The following is a 23022-nucleotide window of genomic DNA, read 5'->3' as shown; positions in this document are numbered from 1 at the left end:
TGGTTGGCAGACAAGAAACAGAGTAGGAATAAACAGGTCTTTTTCTGAATGGCAGGCAGCGACCAGTGGGGGTACCACAGGGATCGGTGCTGGGACCCCAGCTATTCACAATATATATTAATGTTTTAGATGAGGGAACTAAATACAATATCTCCAAATTTGTAGATGACACAAAGCTGGGTGGACGGTGAGCTGTGAGGAGGATGCAGAGATGCTTCAGGGTGATTTGGACAAGCTGAGTGGGTGGGCCAATGCATGATAGATGAATATAATGTGGATAAATATGAAGTTATCCACTTTGGTAGCAAAAACAGGAGGACAGATTAATTGAGAGAGGAGAATGTGCAAAGAGACTTGGGTGTCCTCGTACACCAGTTGCTGAAGGTAAGCATGAAGGTGCAGCAAGTGATAAAGAAGGCAAATGATATGTTGGCCTTCATAACAAGGGGATTCGAGTATAGGAGCAGGGATGCCTTGCTGCAATTGTACAGGGCCTTGGTGAGACCACACTTGGATTATTGTGATGAGTTTTGGCCTCCTGAGGAAAGATGTTCTTGCTACGGAAGGAGCGCAATGAAGGTTTACCAGACTGATTCCTGGGATGGCGGGACTGACATATGAGGAGCGATTGAGTCGGTTAGGATTATATCTGCTGGAATTCAGAAGAATGAGGGGGCACCTCATAGAAACCTATAAAATTCTAACAGGACTAGACAAGGTAGATGCAGGAAGGATGTTCCCGATTGACCGATTGTGGGGTGGGGGGGGGGGCAGTCAAGAACCAGGGGCCACAGTCTGAGGATACAGGTAGACCATTTAGGACTGGGATGAGGAGAAATTTCTTCACCCTACACGCTAAGACCTCATCCATGTATACTCATGAGCATTTCAAATGCCTTTTACGCCTAAGTTCTTATAATTTCAAGCTTGCCGTCCATCTGACTCTAATTCAGTTAAATCTCACAGACAGAACCACCTACACTCACACCAATAAACTTACTTTACGATAAGCCACAATAACATAATGAAAAAATGTTAGCTTCATGACGAGAGAAAAAGAGGTGGAGGGCTTTAAGCGGACTAGCAGCTAATGATGTTTAGTCTTTTTTTTATTTAGTCAAAACTGCAATTAGTCAAATCTCGATTCTATATTAACGTGTGAGTAATGTATTGGACAACTGTGGTATAGTTGACTGACTGCCAAAGGTTGCAGAGAGGTTGAAGATATTGAGAAGAGATAATGCTCCTTGGTCAGAGTCACTGAGGTTGTCACCTGTCACTTTGCTTAGGGCTGTTTTGGGACAGTAGTGGATTGGAAGCCTGATCGGAAGGGTGTTCTGGATCTGTGGGAATGAGGGCAAAGATTTGGGAGGCAAAAATACATTCAAGGACTTGGACAAAGACAAGAGGAATGGGCGATTGAGGATGAGGTGGATATTTACTAGGATGAAGGGATCAAGGATGGTAATTTGAGGAGGTGGTAAGGATGGCGGTTTTGAAAGGGAGCCGGATAACTAGAGGCCAAATGAATATTCCACTCTTTTTAATCTAAAGGTGCAGAAAGTTTGCAATACCTGTGAAATAAGGCAGGGATTATCAGTTGGGTCAGTCACCCTTGAGGGATTCATGTAGTTTCAAGGGACCCACTAAAAATAACCAGAGAACATGGGTCTTGCGCAATCCACCTAGGTCCCTTTTTTTCTCATGAAATTTTAAACCTGCACTTGAGCACCAAGATCATTTTATTCTACCAAAGGCCAGTTACTAAGTGTCACTGCCCACACAGGTGTGAGAAGGCTTGCAGTTGTGACATGTTACTATATACCCCTCACCCAAGCCTTGATCTGGTGCTCAGCATCAATAACAAGTTTCACATTAAGTATTAAAAGAAATAATAAATATACATATTTAATTGTATAACTCATTTTTATGCAGAAAAAATGTGTTACAGCGGGTGCCATGAAATTTCTATAAAACGTTGGGGGTGATGGGGCTAGAATCAAGAAAGGTGCGAACCCCTGATATGAGAATTACAGTAAACTGGCATTTGCTCCAGTCCAACAAAATAAAATCAAAGCGTTGATCATGTCAGGATACAGGGAACCATTTATAATGCCAACTAGCATGGGGACCAGTACAGGAAGCTGTGAGCCCAGCAGTTCAGTGGGAAATGGGTCAAGGCAGCAGGAGATGGGCCTGGTGATGTACAACATGGGCTCAAAGATGAGGGCACATGTGACAGAATACGCAAGTTCCAGTTAGGGTAAAGGTGGGTGGGGCAGTGCATATGGAGTAGTGGGTGTATTTGGCAGAGGAGAATGAGGCCCAATATTGCTTGATGTGGTTCAGTAAAATCTAGTGATGAGTCATGAAATCTTAAATTTGTTCAACACTGCCTGTTGAACAACCCAATCCAGTTACATTACATACAATTCAGGAAACTTCTTAAAAGGTCTGGCAGCATCAGCGGAGAAGAAAAGGGTTGACGTTTCGAGTCCTCATGACCCTTCGAAGAGTCATGAGGACTCGAAACGTCAACTCTTTTCTTCTCCGCCGATGCTGCCAGACCTGCTGAGTTTTTCCAGGTAATTCTGTTTTTGTTTTGGATTTCCAGCATCCGCAGTTTTTTTGTTTTTAACTTCTTAAAAGTGCTGGTTTCTATTTCCATTTGTTTAATAATCTGGTCTGTTTTAATGTTGATGTACAAATTCCATGTTCACTACATGCTTAGAGGAAAATAGTGTGTAACTGATATGGGGAGATGCAATTGTATGTCTGGGAGAATGATAAACTAATAGTTGCAGTCAACAATTGGCTATTGATTTGCTCACTTATGAGCAGGATTGTTTTTTTTTCCATTGACTTTGGCTGAAAAATCAATGTTTAGCTTTGTTAACAAATGTTCAGGAGATTGTGATTCTTTTATCCTTTTATATGCACTGCCTTGTAATGGGATTACAGTCTCATTTGCTTACAAGAAGTTAACATTTTTTTTCATTCACGGGATGTGGCTGGGCCAGCATTTATTGCCTATCCCTGGTTGCCCTTGAGAAGATGGTGGTGAGCTGCCTTGAGCTGCTGCAGTCCATGTGGTGTAGGTACACCCACAATGCTGTTAGGAAGGGAGTTCCAGGATTTTGACCCAGCAACAGTGAAGGAACGGTGATATATTTCCAAGTCAGGATGGTGAGTGGTTTGCAGGGGAACTTCCAAGTGTTGGTGTTCCCATCTATCTACTGCCCTTGTCCTTCGAGGTGGTAGTGCTCATGAGTTTGGAAGGTGTTGTCTAAGGAGCTTTGGTGAATTCCTGCAGTGCATCTTGTAGATGGTACGCATTGCTGCTACTGTGTGTCAGTGATAGAGGGAGTGAATGTTTGTGGATGCGGTGCCAATCAAGGGGACTGCTGTCCTGGACGGTGTCCAGCTTCTAGAGTGTTGTGGGAGCTGCACTCATCCAGGCAAGAGGGAAGTATTCCATCACACTCCTGACTTGTGCTTTGTAGATGGTGGACAGGCTTTGGGGAGTCAGGAGGTGAGTTACTTGTTGCACGATTCCTAGCCTCTGACTTGCTCTTGTAGCCACAGTATTTATATGGCTAGTCCAGTTCAGTTTCTGGTCAGTGGTAACCCCCAGGATGTTGTTAGTGGGGGATTCAGTGATGGTAATGCCATTGAACATCAAGGGACTATGGTTGGATTCTCTCTTGTTGGAGATGGCCATTGCCTGCCACTTGTGTGGCGTGAATGTTATTGCCACTTGTCAGCCCAAGCCTGGATATTGTCCAGGTCTTGCTGTGTTTGTACATGGCTTCAGTATCTGAGGAGTTGCGAATGGTACTGAACATTGTGTACTCATCAGCGAACATCCCCATTTCTGATCTTATGATGGGTGGAAGGTCATTGATGAAGCAACTGAAGATGACTGGGCCTAGGACACTACCCTGAGGAACTCCTGCAGTGATGTTCGGGAGCTGAGATGACTGCTTATAACCACAACCATCTTTGAGCTAGATGTGACTCCAACCGGCGGAGAGCTTTCCCCCAGATTCCCATTGACTCCAGTTTTGCTATGGCTCCTTGATGCCACACTTGGTCAAATGTTGCCTTGATGTCAAGGGCAGTCACTGTCACCTCACCTCGGGAGTTTTGCTGTTTTGTCCATGTTTAAATCAAGGCTGTAATGAGGTCAGGAGCTGAGTGGCCTAGGTGGAACCTAAACTGGGCATCAGTGAGCAGGTTTTTGCTAATCAAGTGCTGCTTGATAGCACTGTTGATGACCCCTCCATTACTTTACTGACAATCGAGAGTAGACTGATGGGGCTGTAATTGGCTGGGTTGGATTTGTCCTGCTTTTTGTGTACAGGACAGACCTAGGCAATTTTCCGCATAGCTGGGTAGATGCTAGTGTTGTAGCTGTACTGGAACAGCTTTGCTAGGGGCACGGCAAGTTCTGGAGCACGAGTCATCAGTACTTTTGCCGGAATATTGTCAGGGTCCATAGCCTTTGCAATATCCAGTGCCTTCAGCTGTTTCTTGATATCATGTGGAGTGATTCAAATTGGCTGAAGACTGGCACCTGTGTTGCTGGGACCCTCTGGAGCAGGCTGAGATGGATCATCCACTTGGCACTTCTGGCTGAAGATTGTTGTGAATGCTTCAGCCTTACCTTTTGCACTGCTGTGCTGGGTTCCTCCATCATTGAGGATGGGGATATTTGTGGAGCCTCCTCCAGTGAGTTGTTTAATTGTCCACCACTATTCACAACTGGATGTGGTAGGACCACAGAGCTTAGGTCTGATCTGTTGGTTGTGGGATTGCTTAAAACTATCTATCACTTTCTGCTTTTTGGCATGCAAGTAGTCCTGTGTTATAGCTTCACCAGGTTGATACCTCATTTTTAGGCAGGCCTGGTGCTGCTCCTGGCATGCCCTCCTGCACTCTTCATTGAACCAGGGTTGATCCCCTGGCTTGATGGTAATGGTAGAGTGGGGAATATGCTTGCCCATGAGGTTACAGATTGTGTTCAAGTGCAATTCTGCTGCTGCTGAAGGCCCACAGCGTCTCATTGATGCCTAGTCTTGAGTTGCTAGATCTGTTCAAAATCTATCCCATTTAACACGATGGTGGTGCTACACAACACGATGAAGGATATCCTCAACGTGAAGGCAGGACTTTGTTTCCACAATGACTGTGCAGTGGTCACTCCTACCAATACTGTCACGGGCAGATGCATCTGCGGCAGGCAGGTTGCTGAGAATGAGGTCAAGTATAATTTTCCCTCTTGTTGGTTCCCTCACCACCTACTGCAGACCCAGTCAAACAGCTATGTCATTTAGGACTCAGCCAGCTCGGTCAGTAGTGGTGCTACTGAGCCACTCTTGGTGATGGGCATTTAAGTCCCCCACCCAGAGTACATTCTGTGCCCTTGCCACTTTCAGTGCTTCCTCCAAGTGATGTTCAACATGGAGGAGCACTGATTCATTAGCTGAGGGAGGGCGGTACGTGGTAATCAGCAGGAGGTTTCCTTGCCCATGTTTGACCTGATGCCATGAGACTTCATAGGGTCCAGAGATGAAGTTGAAGACTCTCAGAGCAACTCCCTCCTGACTGTATATGACTGTGCCACCACCTCTGCTGAGTCTGTCCTGCCAATGGGACGTGCCCAGTGATGGTGGAGTCTGGGACATGATCTATAAGGTATGGTTCTGTGAGACTGACTATGTCAGGCTGTTGCTTGACTAGTCTGTGAAACAGCTCTCCCAATTTTGGCACTAGCCCCCAGATGTTAGTAAGGAGGACTTTGCCGGGTGGACAGCGCTGCAATTGCTGTTATTGCCGGTGCCTAGATCAATGTCGGGTGGTCCATTCGGTTTCATTCCTTTTTGTGACTTTGTAGCGACTTGTTACAACTGAGTGGCCTGCTAGGGATTGTTGCACAGATCTCCAAGCCTCTCGCAAATGCTGACATTTCTGCGTACCACATCAGCACCTTCAATTTTGACCATGCACTGGTAAAAGTCTGTCTTTTCTGTATATATCTTTGTGGCCTGTATATGGTGCCAGTTTGCATAAAAACAATGGACATGATGAGATATCAATGAATAGAGGAAAGTGGAAGATTCAGAGGGCATTTAAGAGTCAACCACATTGCTGTGAGTCTGGGGTCACATGCAGACCAGACCAGGTAAGAACGACAGATTTCCTTCCCAAAAGGGGCGTTAGTGAATCAGATGGGTTTTTACAACAATGGTCATTAGACTTTTAATTCCACCATCTGCCATGGTGGGATTCGAACCCAGGTCCCCAGCGTGTCACCCTGAGTCTCTGGATTACTGGTCCAGCAACAATACCACTACACCATGCCAAGCATCTGCACAGCTGAGTGAATAAATGTTCCTTTATATGGCATTTTAGGATTGATATTTTTTGTGAAATTTCTGTCTCAAAGATCAGCACCCAAGATTGGGTTTAAGTATTTGATACTTCATTTTGGCCTATCAGTTGTCCCTTATCCTTTTGAATAAGGAATGAATCAGTCAGTAATAGTAATTGCTCTAATCTCGGGAAAAGCACAAGATAGTGATTCTAATAGATTTTGGTCTCTTCTGATCTCTTCCATTTCGGATTTTAGATTTCAGATTTGGAACACTATTCTGGGTCTATCTTTATGCTACCTTGAGTACAAATCTAACATTAGCTGCTTCTGATGTTGCGACCTCTACATGTTTAAAAAAAAGTTAACTGTTTAGTGGTTTGTTAACTCAAATGTCAAGGGTAACTCGCTCAACTATCTAAGCGTCACTTGCTGACGTGCAAAGGTGACAATGCTGTGTATCATTTAACAAACGCTGGAGTTGAGAACAAATGCTGGAGTTGAGATCACAGGTTATTTCCAGGGTTTAGTTTGGTGGAGATGCCATCTGAATGTTAGATTACTGCAGTGGTTATAATTATTATCAATGTGATGTGGTATGTTAATGTCAGTTGTTTGATCTAACTATGTTTGCTTCTCTGCAAATCCTGATGCTTTTTAATCTGTCTCTTCAGATGAATGTGGGATTGTTGCACAGATCTCCGAGCCTCTCGCAAATGCTGACATTTCCGCATACTACATCAGCACCTTCAATTTTGACCATGCACTGGTAAAAGTCTGTCTTTTCTGTATATATTTTTGTGGTCTGTTATATATGGTGCCAGTTTGCTTAAAAACAATGGACATGATGAGATATCAATGAGTAGAGGAAGGTGGAAGATGTTTTTGTGAAAAGCAGCATGTGGAACTTAATCTTTCTGTTTTGTAATTTATTTAGTACCCAGTTTGTAATTTCTTTCACCGTTTCTTCTCTCCAGTGGGCTGTGTACTTGCTGCTGGCTGTGGTAAAGGAACCTTTTGTCTGAGAGAGGCTTGACTCTGTCTCTCCATGAGAAAGCTGAAAACACATTATAAAGACTAAGGGAGGGATTTTCTGGCCCCGCCTGCCGCTGGGATTGTCTGGTCTTGCCGAAAGTCAGTGGACTTTGGGCTGGACTGCTGAGTCTCCTGGGATGGGTCCCGTCACAACGGGGCTGAAAAATCCTGGCCCAAGTACCAGCCATTGGATGATGTAGGTTCAGGTCATTGTGGAAGGATGAGACTGAGCTGCTGCAGAAAAAATGTATTCACAAAACGAGTGGAGAACAAAGTTCTTGGGATGTGGGGGAGGAGGGTGAGTAAGAGGTGAAGGCTAAAATCTTAATTACTCAATATATCCTTCCCCACCGTCCTCCCACCATATATCTGTCATTTATGTTTGTTTAATACCTGTGATAACACTATCCTGGAACAACCAAATAACAGTGAGTAAATCCTCTATGAATTTTCTCAACTTCCCTATAAATGATGCTCTGCCAATGCAATGCAACAATACAACCATCTCATATTATATAGAATGTAGTTCATGTAACAAAATCTCATAAGATGTCGAACGGGTTTTAACCTTGTGAAAATGCATTTGCTAATTCTTAAATTTCAGTAAGGTGCCTGTTTTTATGATGATGAATTGGGGCACGTCTAAACTCTTTTTATGGCTTAGCGTTCCGAAATGTGTTGCACTATCTCCAACCCCATGTGCAAGATTCAGGGCCAAGCTGTTAGGAGGATTTGTGGGAAAAAGGGTCAGTAGCTGTGGCGTGCGAAGATTCCAGCTTATCTGGTCACTGTGAACGTTGCAAGGGAGTCGCCTTTGAGGAGTTACAGCAATAACAATATCTGAATGTATAAAACATAAAAATAACTGACAGGAAAAAACATTTGGTCCATAAAGCTTGTTCAACAGAAGCATGATATCTGAAGCATCAAAAAATAATTAATACAATACAGAAGGCTGAAAAAAACTAACCAGTTATTTCTCCATATCCTGCATTTTTTCCTTTTTTTAAAATATATTTATCCAATTCACTCTTGAAACTTATTGTGAATCTGCCTCTATCACCTTTTCAGGCGGTGCTTTCCACATAATTTACTCTGTACAGCATTTTTTCCTGATGTCGCCTTTGATTCTTTTGCCATTCAGCTCAAACCTGTTCTTGAACAGATATCGGAACAAGAGTAGGTCATTTAGCGCCTTGAGCCTGTTTTGCCATTCAGTCAGATCACAGCTGACCTGTGATATAATTGCATTTTCCTGCCTTTGCCCAATATCTCTTTAAAATTTTTTAATTTCAGATTTAAAATCTTTAGTTAATAGATCTAACAATTTGCCTAGCATTAATTGCCATTTGCTTTATAGAGTTTCAAACTTCTCCCACACTTTTGTGTCCTAACTTTGCCCCTGAAGGGCCTTGTCCTCTAGTCTTTGATTCCTCAGTCAACATCTCGATCATATCTCCCTGTAATCTTCTCTTCTCTGAGGATAGCAACTCACCGATGCTCTTTCAGCAACACCTTCCTGCAACCTTTACCACCTAAAAGGACAAGGGCAGCAGATGTATGGGAACACCATCACCTGCAAGTTCCCCTCCAAGCCATACGCCATCCTGACTTGGAACTATATCGCTGTTCCTCCACTGTTGCAGGGTCACAATCCTGGAACTCCCTTCCTAACAGCACCGTGGATGTACCTACACCACATGGACTGCAGTGCCTCAAGAAGGCGGCTCACCACCACCCCAAGAGTAATTGGGCATGGGCAATAAATGCTGGCCTGGCCAGCGATGCCCACATCTCTTGAAGGAAGAAAATAAAAAGTAATCCCAGTTTTTCTAACCTCCATGTTTTTAAAGTTTTTCACATCTGGTACCTTTTCTAGTACATCTCCTATGTACCCACCCTAATGCCTTGACTAAAGTGTGGTGCCCAGAATTGGACAAAATAGTTCTGCTGAGACCTAACCAGTGGTGTAGAAAAATAAATTGTATGAATTTCATGTTTTTGTATTCTATGTCTCTCTAAAGCCAAGGATCTTGTTTACTTTTTAACCTTTTTCTCTACCAGCTTCTAACGCTATGAGCAGAATTTTGCCCTTGGCATGCAGGATTGGTGGGGGTGGTTGGGAAGCCACCTGTGATGGACAGCGCACTGCGATTTCATGCTGGCGGGCCAAATAAGGCCCGCCCAGCGTGATACGCGAGCAGCAGCACAGAGCACTGTGCAGGTGGGCTGGGGGGGTGGTTGTGGTGGGGGAGTGCAAGCAGGCCTTGCATGAACTTTGCACATGCATGCGAGAGCGCGCAGAATCATCTCCCTGAGGCACGAAGCTGCCTTAGGGAAATGAAGAGATATTTTTTAAAATAATAAAGAGCAGAAAAATGTAATGAAATGTATCCTCTCGTGACTCTGTCAGATGAGCAGGGACATGTTTTTCATTAAAAAATAAAGTTCTTATTTTATTTGTATTTGCTTTTGGAAACCTCACCACGCCCGTGGATGAGGTTTCCCAAAAAATGCAAAGGCCATTTGGCCTTTTCGGCTGCCCGCCAACCGTTAGGTTGAACAGGTAGTGAAAAATTAAATTCAATTGGTAACTTAATGGCCTTAACAGGCCTCTTAATTGTCAGGGGGCATGCGCCTGCTGACCGAACTATCGCGCGACTGTGCGTTGTCATTGGCACTCTTGGCGATGTCACCATGTCATTTCACACTCTGTAGGGTTGGGTGTGTGAGCACCCACCTTGCTAAAACTTCTGACCTGTGTATGTACACCCTCAGGTCTGTCTGTCCCTAATACCCCTTTTAAAATTGTACCATTTATCTTGCATCACCTCTCCTTATTCTTTTCAAAATGAATCACTTCACACTTCCCTGCATAATATCTCACCTGCTGTGTATCTGCCCATTTTATGAATACATCTATGTCCTGAAGTTTGATACTATCTTCCTCACTGTTTATTATATTTTTGACTAAACTTTTTGATTTAGGTTATTTATGTGCCTCAGTACTAATGATCCTAATACTGACTCTTAAGAGACACCACTGCACCTTTCCAACGTTCTGAAAAGAAACTGTTCACCATTACCATAAGACCATAAGACATAGGAGCAGAAGCTAGGCCATTCGGCCCATTAAGTCGGCTCTGCAATTCAATCATGGTTGATAAGTTTCTCAGCTCCATTCTCCCGCCTTCTCCCTGTAACCTTTGATCCCCCTACCAACAAGAACCCATCTATATCGGTCTTAAATACACTCAATGACCTGGCCTCCACAGCCTTCTGGGGCAATGAATTCCATAGATTCACCACTCTCTGGCTAAAGAAGTTTCTCCTCATCTCTGTTCTAAAAGGTCTTCCCTTTGCTCTGAAGCTGTGCCCTCGGGTCCTAGTCTCTCCTACTAATGGAAACATCTTCCCCACATCCACTCTATCCAGGCCTTTCAGTATACTGTAAGTTTCAATCAGATCCCCCCTCATCCTTCTAAACTCCATTGAGTATAGACACAGAGTCCTCAAGCGTTCCTCATATGTTAAGCTTTTCATTCCTGGGATCGTTCTCGTGAACCTCCTCTGGACCCTCCCCAGAGCCAGAACATCCTTCCTGAGATACGGGGCCCAAAGTTGCTCACAATATTCTAAATGTGGTCTGACCTGAGCCTTATAAAGCCTCAGCAGCACAACCCTGCTTTTATACTCTAGTCCTCTCGAAATAAATGCCAACATTGCATTTGCCTTCCTAACTACCGACTCAACCTGCAAGTTAACCTTAAGAGAATCCTGGACTAGGACTCCCAAGTCCCTTTGCACTCCAGATTTCTGAATTCTCTCCCCATTTAGAAAATGGTCTATGCCTCTATTCTTCCTACCAAATTGCATGACCTCTCACTTCCCCACGTTGTATTCCATCTGCCTCTTCTTTGCCCACTCTCCTAACCAAATCCTTCTGCAGCCTCCCCGCCTCCTCAATACTAACTGCACCTCCACCTATCTTTGTACCATCTGCAAACTTAGGCAGGATGCCCTCAGTTCCTTCATCTAGATCATTAATGTATAAAGTGAAAAATTGTGGTCCCAACACTGACCCCTGCGGAACTCCACTAGTCACCGGCCGCCATCCTGAGAAGGACACCCTTATCCCCACTCTCTGCCTCGTGCCAGACAGCCAATCTTGTATCCATGCTAGTACCTTGCCTCTAACGCCATGGGGTCTTATCTTACTGAGCAGCCTCCTGTGCGGCACCTTGTCAAAGGCCTTCTGGAAGTCCAAGTAGATAACATCCATTGGCTCTCCTTTGTCTAACCTACTTGTTACCTCCTCAAAGAATTCTAACAGATTTGTCAGGCATGACCTCCCCTTGATGAAACCATGCTGACTTCGCCCTATTTTACCATGCACTTCCAAGTATTCTGAAATCTCATCCTTAATAATGGACTCTAAAATCTTACCAATGACCGAGGTCAGGCTAATCAGCCTGTAATTTCCCGTCTTTTGCCTCACTCCCTTCTTAGACAGAGGGGTTACATTAGTGATTTTCCAGTCCTCTGGGACCCTCCCTGACTTGAGTGATTCCTGAAAGATCACCACTAACGCCTCCACTATCTCTTCAGCTATCTCCTTCAGAACTCTGGGGTCTAATCCATCTGGTCCAGGTGATTTATCCACCTTCAGACCTTTCAGTTTTCCTAGCACCTTCTCCTTGGTAATGGCCACCATACTCACCTCTGCCCCCTTGAAACTTAGCCAGGATGCCCTCAGTTCCTTCATCCAAATCATTAATGTATAAAGTGAAAAATTGTCCCAACACTGACTCCTGCGGAACTCCACTAGTCACTGGCCGCCATCCTGAGAAGGACCCCCTTATCCCCACTCTCTGCCTCCTGCCAGACAGCCAATCTTGTATCCATGCTAGTACCTTGCCTCTCACGCCATGGGGTCTTACCTTACTGAGCAGCCTCCTGTGCGGCACCTTGTCAAAGGCCTTCTGGAAGTCCAAGGAGATAACATCCATTGGCTCTCCTTTGTCTAACCTATTCTTTACCTCCTCAAAGAATTCTAACAGATAACAGACTCTCTTGCACTTTGGGGATGTTACTCGTGTCTTCCACCGTGAAGACTGATGCAAAGTACCTGTTCAGTTCCTCCGCCATTTCTTTGTTCCCCACTACTACTTCTCCAGTGTCATTTTCCAGCGGTCCAATGTCCACTTTTGCCTCTGTCTTACCCTTTATATATCTAAAAAAAACTCTTGCAATCTTCTTTTATATTACTGGCTAGTTTACCCTCATATTTAATCTTCTCCCTCCTGATTTCTTTTTTAGTTGTCCTCTGTTGGTCTTTGTAGGCTTCCCAATCCCCTGGTTTCCCACTGCTCTTCGCCACATTGTATGCTTTCTCTTTAGCTTTTATGCTGTCCCTGACTTCCCTTGTCAGCCACGGTTGCCTTGTCCTCCCTTTAGTATGCTTCTTCTTCCTAGGGATGAATTTTTGCTCCCAGAAACTCCTGCCATTGCTGTTCCACTGTCTTTCCTGCTAGGCTCATCTCCCAGTCAATTCTGGCTAGCTCCTCCCTCATTTCTCTGTAGTTGCCTTTATTCAACTGTAATACCGTTACATCTGATTCCAGCTTTTTCCTCTCAAATTGCAGGGTAAATTCTATTATATTATGGTCGCTTCCTCCTAAGGGTTCCTCCACCTTAAGCTCCCTTATCAAATCTGCCTCATTACATATCACTAAATCTAGAATTGCCTGTTCCCTAGTGGGCTCCACCACAAGCTGCTCCAAAAAGCTATCTTGGAGACATTCCACAAATTCCTTTTCTTGGGATCCACTACCAACCTGATTTTCCCAGTCTACCTGCATATTGAAATCCCCCATGATCACTGTAACCTTGCCTTTCTTATACGCTTTTTCTATCTCCTGGTGTATCTTGTGCCCCACATCCTGACTACTGTTCAGAGGCCTGTACATAACTCCCATTATGGTTTTTTTATCTTTGCGGTTCCTCAACTCTACCCACACAGATTCTACATCATCTGACCCTGCGTCATTTCTTGCTATCGATTTAATTTCATTCCCCACCCCCTCTGCCAACCTGCCTATCTTTTCGATAGGATGTTTATCCTTGGATATTTAGCTCCCAGTCCTGATCCCCTTGCAGCCATGTCTCTGTGATGCTCACCACATCATACCTGCCAATTTCAATCTGTGCCACAAGCTCATTTACCTTATTTCATATACTGCGTGCATTCAGATACAACACCTTCAGTCCTGTATTTCCCATCCCCTTTCTCATTGTTGTCCCTTTATCTGATGTGTTTGAAGTTAGATTCCTAGCCCTTTCCAAACAATTTGTCCTTTTTTGTGTTCTGGGGACTTTATTAGCCTCTCCTGGGCTCTCCTTTCTTTTCAGTTTTTTCCATGAAGTTGAATCCACACACACCACCCCCCCCACCCCACCACACGCTAACCTGCTGCTTTGTTTCCCATTAGTCATACTTCTTGGCGTTTTACCCTTCTCTCCCCCCCCCCTCCCCCCCCCAACTTTCTGGCTTAAAGTCCTGTTGACCACCCTATTTACCCTTTTTGCTAGAACATTGGTCCCAGATCGGTTCAGGTGGAGACCATCCCAACAGTACAGACCCCTCCTGTTCCAATACTGATGCCAGTGCCCCACGAAATGGAACCCCTCTTTCCTGCACCACTCCTTTAGCCATGTATTTACTTCTCTTATTCTCGCTTCCCTATGCCAATTTGCACATGGCTCGGGTAGTAATCCGGAGATTATAACCCTTGAGGACCTGTTCTTCAATTTAGTTCCTAGTTCCTGATAATCCCCAAACAGGTCCTCTTTCCTAGTCTTACCTATGTTATTTGTCCCGATGTGGAAACAACAACTGGATCCTCCCCCTCCCTCTCCAATATCCTTTCAAGCCGGTCAGAGATGTCCCTCACCCTGGCACCGGGCAGGCAACATACCATGTGGGACTCTCAATCCTGTTTACAAAGGATGCTATCAATTCCCATAATTATAGAATCCCCTACAGCTACCACTTGTCTTTTTGCTCCCCCCTCTTGAATGGCCTCCTGTGCCACGGTCAGCTTGCTCATCCTCCCTACAGCCCTGTTCCTCATCCACACAGGGAGCAAGTACCTCATACCTGTTGGACAAGGTCAAGAGCTGAGGGTCCTCTGTTCCTGAACGCAGGATCCCTCTACCTGCCTCACTTGCAGTCACACCCTGCTGACCCTGACTACTGATCGAACTTGAGGTACTCAATTTACCTCAGGGTGTGACCGCCTCCTGAAACAAAGCTTCCAGGTAACTCTCCCCCTCCGGATGTGCCGCAGCATCTGGAGCTCAGACTCCAGCCTCATCAGTTCTGAGCCGGAGTTCCTCCAGCAACCAACACTTGCTGCAGATGTCGTCACTGTAGCTCGCAATGGGATCTGCCAGCTCCCACATCATACAGCTACAGCACATCACCTGCCCAGCCATCTTGACTTAGATAATTAATTTAGTAATTAGCTTTGCAGTGTTTTTTTTTCAGATTTGGTGCAGATTTCCTACCAACCAATCAGGTCACAGCTTTCCTGTGAAGTCACTTTTCCAATTTTGACTTCAGTTACTCTGTGCCCTGAGGTCACCACTCCGGTGCTCCTCCCTCCGAGTCTGCTCCCTGGAGACAAGGCCGTGAATCCCTGTGGTAAGCTAGATTTATATTCACTGCTCCGGTACTGTTCCGGTACTGCTCCGGTGCTCCTCCCTCCGAACCTGCTCCCAGGATTTACTCACCAGTTAGCTGCTTTTTCTTTAAAATCTACTTTCAGAAGAGTGTCCTTCGCAGGTCTGCTGTACTCCTAAAGGCACTGCCTCTTCCTCTCTTTTCTTTTAGGTTTGGGGAGGAGGGAGGCATGGAAACACTACGGCAATGTAATGTTTGGGGCTATTCCGTTCTTTGACAGTGGGTCCTCCTCGATTCCCTCCTGAGTTGCGGTGGCTGCAGTGACTGCTTCCAGAATGCTTCAGTCACTTCTCACCAGTGCCCTCTGTTGGATGCTCTTCCTCCTGTTGAGTGCAAGAGTCCTTCTCCTCGATTCCCTCCTGAGACTTCTCCCAGAATGCTTCAGTCACTTCTCACCAGCGCCCTCTGTTGGATCTACTCTCTGCATTCTGTCCCTCATCCAGTTTCCCATCCACCTTTAATCCCACAGGCTTCCACTTTGTTAATAGGTCTATTGTGTGATACTTTATCAAATGTCTTTTGAAAGGCCACATACACAATAATGATCACACTATCTTCATCAACCCTGTGTTGCATCATCAAAAACATCTTCATGGTTAGTTTAGATGCTCTGTAACCTTGAGCCGTGTAAACTGCTGATGGGGGTGGAGGGGGTTGGGTGGAAGCAAAGACTTGTTTAAGATCTAACCTAATCCAATCTTTGCATAACTTCTAAACATGACTCTGTACCTACCAATAGGAACACACTGCTTTTATACACTTTAATCAGATAACCCCTGAATGTACACAACCCTAAAGTGAACAGAACCAACTTCCTAAGTCTCATTTATATTCATTTGTAGTACTGCGTTTTACCATTTTGGAAACAAAATTTCATGGTACTTCAGTAGCATGAAGAATAAAATTGAATGCTGATGCAAAAAAGGAGCTATAAGGTGGTGTGGCCAGAAATTTGGTCAAAGAGACAGGGTTTACAGGAGGAAAGAGAAGTAGAGGCGCAAAAAAGTTTAGTCGAGGAGTTCCAGAGCATGGGGAAGGCTGACACTAATGATAAAAATGTGGTTGGAGTGAAGAAGAAAGCCATACATTTTTGATTGTAAACATATTTTTAAAAATTGGTACCCTTATATCGGTTTGAGCCAGGTGATTCAGCAGATGAGGAACAGATGTGGGGTTTTGCTTGGGAAGATGTATCTTTATAAAAGCATTTAAATTTGCTATATATTTGTTTAGCCAGACTAGTTAACTTACTATTTTCTCTTTTCCCCTCAGGTGCCTGAAGAAGATATTGATAGTGTTATCACTATGCTGCAGAAACGTCAGAATGCTGAAAGATAGCAAAGATCACCTGACTTTATATTTACAATTACTTCATCCGTCAAGTTGATGTGTAAACTTTGAAGACCAGGAATTACCATTTCCCAAAAGCCTGTGCTGTCAGCATAAGACACACATTTAGACTAATGGTTTTCTACAATATTTAGTAGTTAGGCAGTTTACTTAGAATAAGGTTAGCTAATTTTCTTCAGGAAATTCAGTTAAATTCTGTTTACTACTTCAATGATTGAACCCTTGCACACAGCCATGAAAATTTGCATTACTGTTTTGCACTTAATGCCTTCAATATGTGAAAGACCTGCAAAAGTGCCCCATTTGCTTCTTAAGATTAAACTGGATATAATGTGTGAAATAGCTTTAAAATGCTATGTAATGCAGGTAAGCTGGGCCATGAACCTTGAAATGTTTGACTTTTTTTTAACAAGCCTCCTATCTGGGGACTTCTTAAATCTAAGCCTGAGAAAAATGAAGACTGGGGAGGGGGGATAGTGGTTGTGGGGAGGTTTATAGCTTTATTCAACCCTCTCTGATATGTTATTGGAATTCGTTTCTGGATGAATTTTTAGCCTGATAATATGGCTGTAATGAACTATATTCTTTAATTTTCCCTGAAAGTCTTATTTAATTCTACTTGGTTTCTAAGTATTTTAATATACTGCACTTATAATCCTCCGAGGTCTGTATTTAAGTGGTGCTGCTACTCTTCCACTACAATGAGCTTTCTTTATTTCGGGAAGCCAAAAAAGAGGAGATCGAGGAGTGTGGAATAAGAAAGCTGTCATCTTGCAGTTTTTATTCATGGACCATTTGACAGGTGCTTTAGTCGCACAGCAACCAGTGTATGCTGACCTTAGAAGTTAATTATTTTATTATTAGGAACTGAAGCCCTGTAGCTGTGAAGTTAATTGCTGGATAGGCTTCTGGTTGCTGGCTGTAAACTTGTTTTTTGTGATTAAGTGTTATTAAAATAATTAATTTACAAAATAAGTGTGTGTGCTTTCTTTATAAAAGGTAACCGGATCAGAAAATGGCAAAGTGCAACACTGAAGATAACAGTAGCTAAATGTGCTGAATATTTTCATTGTTGAATGGTCCTTAATCTAGCCCTTGATTCTTTTCTTTCCACCTCTTGCCCCAGCTTTTTCTCTCCTCCTCCTACTCCCATCTTTTTCTCCTGTTTTCTGATGTATGCTCCTCCCCCTCAAAAACAGGCTCACTTTTAAGTGACTTCGTCTGTGAGTCTTGTGTGGTAGTTGCCAGGATATTCAAGAAAATTAGTCATGGATGATTTTATGATTTTATTCCACTTACCAATAATAATGTCCCCTGGCTATGATTAGCTGTTTTATTCTGGTTTATGATCCAGAGGGGTGAAGCTCCCTAGTTCTGATCTTGTAGAATGCTTTAAATTTGCACATTAATTATCACAGAAATAAGTGTGCATATTCGTAGGGCAATTGAAATATCATACTATGCTCCTTCCCTCCCCCCCCCTCCTAATTCCATCCACCGTATGCATATCAACATTATCTATTGTGAAATTGTTTTCATTGTAGATGTAAGCACAATATTTCCTTTTCTGCAGGAAGCTGCTCAATTGTCACCCAGCTTGCAGCAGTGTTGGTGGACAGTTCTGAGCATATCACCAATGTTTCCCTCAGTTGGATGATTGTCTGCTGAAGAGTAATGAGCACAAGCAAGGTATGCTATCATATTCATCCAAGACTGATCAATCCTGCCTGATGATTACTCACTTGCACTCAAGACTGTGGAGGAGGCACCTGTAACTGACCATGGCTGATTGACTCCTTGTGGTAGGGGGGAAGACCCATACTGGTGTGGGGGAGGGGGACTCTACAGGGAAAAGGTAAATATGCTAAAGAAATCTTTAATTATTGTTCCCTAGATTTGAAATAAGAGACCATTTGCTTAATATCTCATCCCAACTGAACCACTGCATTCAGTGATTGTGATGTTGTACACAACGAACTGTGTAGCTTTATAACAACTTCATTGAATTGAAGCATAAAGCATTGAACTTTCAACTTTAAAATGTAATTAAATACATTCTGTTGTTGTGAAAGAGAAGCGCGAGAGGAGCCGGGGGTTGAAAAGGAGCGCGAGAGGAGCCGGGGGTTGAAAAGGAGCGCGAGAGGAGCCGGGGGTTGAAAAGGAGCGCGAGAGGAGCCGGGGGTTGAAAAGGAGCGCGAGAGGAGCCGGGGGTTGAAAAGGAGCGCGAGAGGAGCCGGGGGTTGAAAAGGAGCGCGAGAGGAGCCGGGGGTTGAAAAGGAGCGCGAGAGGAGCCGGGGGTTGAAAAGGAGCGCGAGAGGAGCCGGGGGTTGAAGAGAAGCGCGAGAGGAGCCGGGGGTTGAAGAGAAGCGCGAGAGGAGCCGGGGGTTGAAGAGAAGCGCAAGAGGAGCCGGGGGTTGAAGAGAAGCGCAAGAAGAGTTGGAAGTTGAAAAGGAGCTGGGAGTGCAGGCGTGACCGAGGGAGTTCGGTGAGGAGGGAACGAGGCAATACTGTGAGTACAGTCGGGTAAGTATTCACTACCTTTATCGCTTATAGTTTTTAAGGTCTTATTTTGTGGTTCATCGTTTGTAAGGGCTATATTCTGTAACAACAAGGAGCAGAGAAGAAGGGCCCTAGAGTAATTGATATTATTTGATATTAAGTATCTTCCAAAAGGTTTAACTTAATTTAAAAGGGGTAAGTCATGACAGGAGAGCTCAAAGCCATAGTGTGCTCCTCCTGCTCTACGTGGGAAGCCGGGAACATTTCCAGTGCCCTGGGCCAGCATGTGTGCAGGAAGTGTCTCCAGCTGCAGCTCCTGGAAGCCTGGGTTTCGGAGCTGGAGTGGCGGCTGGGAAACTGTGGAGCATCTGCGAGGCAGAGAGTATCGTGGATAGCACGTATAGAGTGGTGGTCACACCGCAGGCTAAGAGTCCACAGGCAGGAAGGGAATGGGTGACCACCAGGCAGAGCAAGAGGACTAGGCAGACTGCAGGAATCTCCTGTGGCTATTCCTCTGCAAAACAGAAACAGCTTTGGATACTGTTGGGGGGGAATAGCCTCTCAGGGGAAAGCAGCAACAGCCAAATTCGTTGCACCACGGTTGGCTCTGCTGCACAGGGGAGCAGAAAAAGTGTGGGAATGCAATAGTAATAGGGGATTCAATTGTAAGGGGAATAGATAGGTGTTTCTGTGGCTGCAAATGAGACTCCAGGATGGTATGTTGCCTCCCTGGTACTAGGGTCAAGGATGTCTCAGAGTGGCTACAGGACATTCTAAAGGGGAAGGGTGAACAGCCAGTGGTCGTGGTACACATTCGTACAAATAACATGGGTTAAAAAAGGGATGAGGTCCTAAAAGAAGAATATAGGGAGCTAGGAAGTGATCTCAGGATTACTACCAGTGCCATGTGCTAGTCAGAGTAGAAATAGCAGGATATATCGGATGAATATGTGGCTGAAGAGATAGTGTGAGGGGGAGCGTTTCAGATTCCTGGGACATTGGGACCAGTTCTGAGGGAGGTGGGAACAGTACAAACTGGACGAGTTATACCTGGGCAGGACCAGGACTGATGTCCTAGGGAGAATATTTGCTAGAGTGGTTGGGGAGGATTTAAATTAAAATGGCAGGGGGATGGGAACCTATGTAAGGAGTCAGAGGAAGGGGAATTAAGGACAAGAACTAAAGACAGAAAGGGGAATAAGAAAAGTAATAGGCAGAGAAATCAAGGGCAAGAATCAGACAGGGCCTCACTGAAAAATAGTGGGAATGGGACAAGTAATGTTAAAAAGGCAAGCCTTAAGGCTTTGCGCCTTAACGCTGGAAGCATTTGCAATAAAGTGGATGAATTAACCACGCAAATAGATGTAAACAGGTATGATATAGTCAGGATTATGGAGACATGGCTGCAGGGTGACCAGGGATGGGAGTATTCAGTATTTAGGAAGGACAGACAAAAAGGAAAAGGCAGAGGAGTTGCATTGCTGGATAAAGAGGAAATTAACGCAATAGTGAGGAAAGGTATTAGCTCCGATGATGTGGAATCTGTATGGGTAGAGCTGAGAAACACTAAGGGACAAAAAACATTAATGGGGATTGTATATAGACCCCCAAACTGTAGTGGTGATGTTGGGAAAACAGGAAATTAGAGACGCATGCAATAAAGGAACATCTGTAATTTTGGGTGACTTTAATCTGCATATAGATTAGGCAAATGAAATTAGTAACAGTGCCCTAGAGGAGGAATTCCTGGAGTGTATATGGGATGGTTTTCTGGACCAATACATTGACGAACCAACTAGAGAACAGGCCATCCTAATGGGTATTGTGTAATGAGAAAGGAATAATTGGCAGTCTAGTTGTGCAAGGCCCCTTGGAGAGCTGGAGAGAGACGTACTTTAGAATTCAGCAAAGGAGGACCAAGGATTGATTAAGAAGGGGAAAATAGAGTATGAGAGTAAGCTTGTGGGGAATACAAAAGCTGACTGTAAAAGTTTCTATAGGTATATGAAGAGAAAAAGATCGGTGAAGACAAATGTAGGTCCCTTCCATTCTGAAACATGGGAATTTATAATGGGGAACAAAGAAATGGCTGACCAACTAAATAGATACTTTGGTTCTGTCTTCACAAAGGAGGACACAAATAACACACCAGAAATGTTGGGGAACACAGGGTTAGTGAGAGGGAGGAACTGAAAGAAATCAGTTTTAGTAGGGAAATGGTATTGGGGAAATTGATGGGATTTAAGGCCAATGAATCCCCAGGGCCCGATAATCTACATTCCAGAGTACTTAAGGAAGTGGCCCTAGAAATAGTGGATGCATTGGTGGTCATCTTCCGAGATTCTGTAGACTCTGCAACATTTCCTACAGATTAGAGGGTAGCTAATGTAACCCCACTAGTTAAAAAGGGAGGTAGGGAGAAAACAGGGACCAGTCAGCCTGACGTCAGTAGTGGGGAAAATTCTAGTGTCCATTATAAAAGATTTAATAGCTGAGCAGGCAGAGACTGGGAAGTAGTGTCCTGAAGGGATCCTTGCTGGGACCACTGTTGTTCACTAGATGCATAATTTGGACTTGGGAACTAAAGGCATGGTGTTAAAATTTACAGGTGATACCAAATTGTGTTATATAGCTAATGTAGCTATAAAGTCATATATTGCTAATGTAGCAACAATGCCAAAAGACATAAACAGGCTTTGCAGAGTGGGTGAATAAGTGGCAAATAAATTCTATAACATGAGGTGGTTTGTTTTGGTGGGAGTAATGAAGAGGTCACTTATTCTTTGGTAGGTAAGAAACAAAATGGGGTAGAGGATGAGAAGATTTGAAAATACAAGCCAATAAGCAACTAAAAGTGGCAACAAGAGTTGATTAAGTCATGAAGAGTGCAGACAAAATACTGGGGTCCATTTCTAGAAGAACAGAATACAAAAGCATGGAAATAATAAATTTAATATCGAACCTTGGTTAAACCACAATTGGAGTTACTGTGTGCAATTCTGGTTTCCATACTTCACGAAAGATATTGAAACACTGAAGAAAGTACAGAAAAGATCTTCAAGGAAGTTACCAGAATTGAGAGGATGCAACTAACTGGAGAGATTGAGCAGGCTGAGGCTTCTTTCTCTGACTAAGAGCAAACATGATCAAGGTTTTTAAAATTATGAAGGGGGTTTGGGGATTATCTGATAAAATAACAAATTTAGGATTTTTTTTTACGCGGAGAATGGTCAGAATGTCACAATGTAGTGGTTGAAGCAGATATGATTTATTTTAAGAGGAGACTTGCATACATGAGGGACGAGGAAATGGTGGGATATGGAAGCAGGGTCGGAAGAGGTAACTGAAGTGAAAGGAGAAAGTGAAAAGAATATAAACACCAGCAAAAATCAGTTGCATTGATTGGCCTGTTTCTGTGGTGCAGATTCTATGTAATTTTTGTGTGAAATACATTTTTGATGTCAGATTTTTAAATTTTTTTGTATTCACCTGAGAGATTCATAATTGGGATTAATTGAGTCCTGAAGCTGACAGTAAACTTGTCCTGCTGAATGTGCAGGAAGAGAACATCCCATGGTACCTGCAATAATGCTGGACACAGAATTTTCTGAAATATTTTTATCTACTAAGGTTTGTAGGTGTTTTTTTAACACTTGTGTCAGCAAATCTCCATCTCCAGTAGTTTCCAAGATTTTCAGATATAACAATAAACCTGTAACCCTCCTTTTGGTTAATTCACAGCCTCTGTTGTTTGTTGGCATGTATTAAGTGCTTCACTGCAGCAGGTGACTGCTTGGTGGGTTCGTTGGGCTAATTTCAAATGCACTGAATTTCAAGTCCACTGAAAATGGTAATTGTTTTGCTGTGAGGCACAGTAGAGTGTTGACACGTATTACAGCCTGAACAAAATGCACCCTTCATTGAATTTAATACCATTTCAGTAAAGATTTGGGGGGTTTTTGGCCAAGATTATTTTCTGTATATGAGATATTGGTTATCAAATGGATTGTGATGTGCTGGG

General features: G+C 43.9%; 1 protein-coding gene across 5 annotated transcripts in view; it reads left to right on the top strand.

The window, feature by feature from the left end:
* The window catches only part of LOC121285933 (cytosolic arginine sensor for mTORC1 subunit 2-like), a 134438-nt gene extending 116964 nt beyond the window's left edge, over positions 1-17474 (top strand). For 4 of the 5 annotated variants that reach the window (XR_005944841.1, XR_005944839.1, XR_005944840.1 and 1 more), the window contains 3 exons: positions 7048-7142; positions 14958-15113; positions 16425-17474. Coding sequence is in view for 1 of the 5 variants with exons in the window: in XM_041202889.1 (XP_041058823.1) it covers positions 7048-7142; positions 16425-16490 (161 nt within the window). In the remaining 4 variants the exon portion in view is untranslated. The remainder of the gene's footprint in view (positions 1-7047; positions 7143-14957; positions 15114-16424) is intronic. The other variant, XM_041202889.1, reaches the window with a different exon arrangement.
* Positions 17475-23022: the final 5548 nt, after the last annotated feature.

The sequence above is a fragment of the Carcharodon carcharias genome, chromosome 13 (genome assembly GCF_017639515.1).
Source record: "Carcharodon carcharias isolate sCarCar2 chromosome 13, sCarCar2.pri, whole genome shotgun sequence".
Lineage (NCBI taxonomy): Eukaryota > Metazoa > Chordata > Chondrichthyes > Lamniformes > Lamnidae > Carcharodon > Carcharodon carcharias.
The sequence above is the reverse complement of the archived record's forward strand: the minus strand, read 5'-3'. Positions and strand labels throughout refer to the sequence as shown.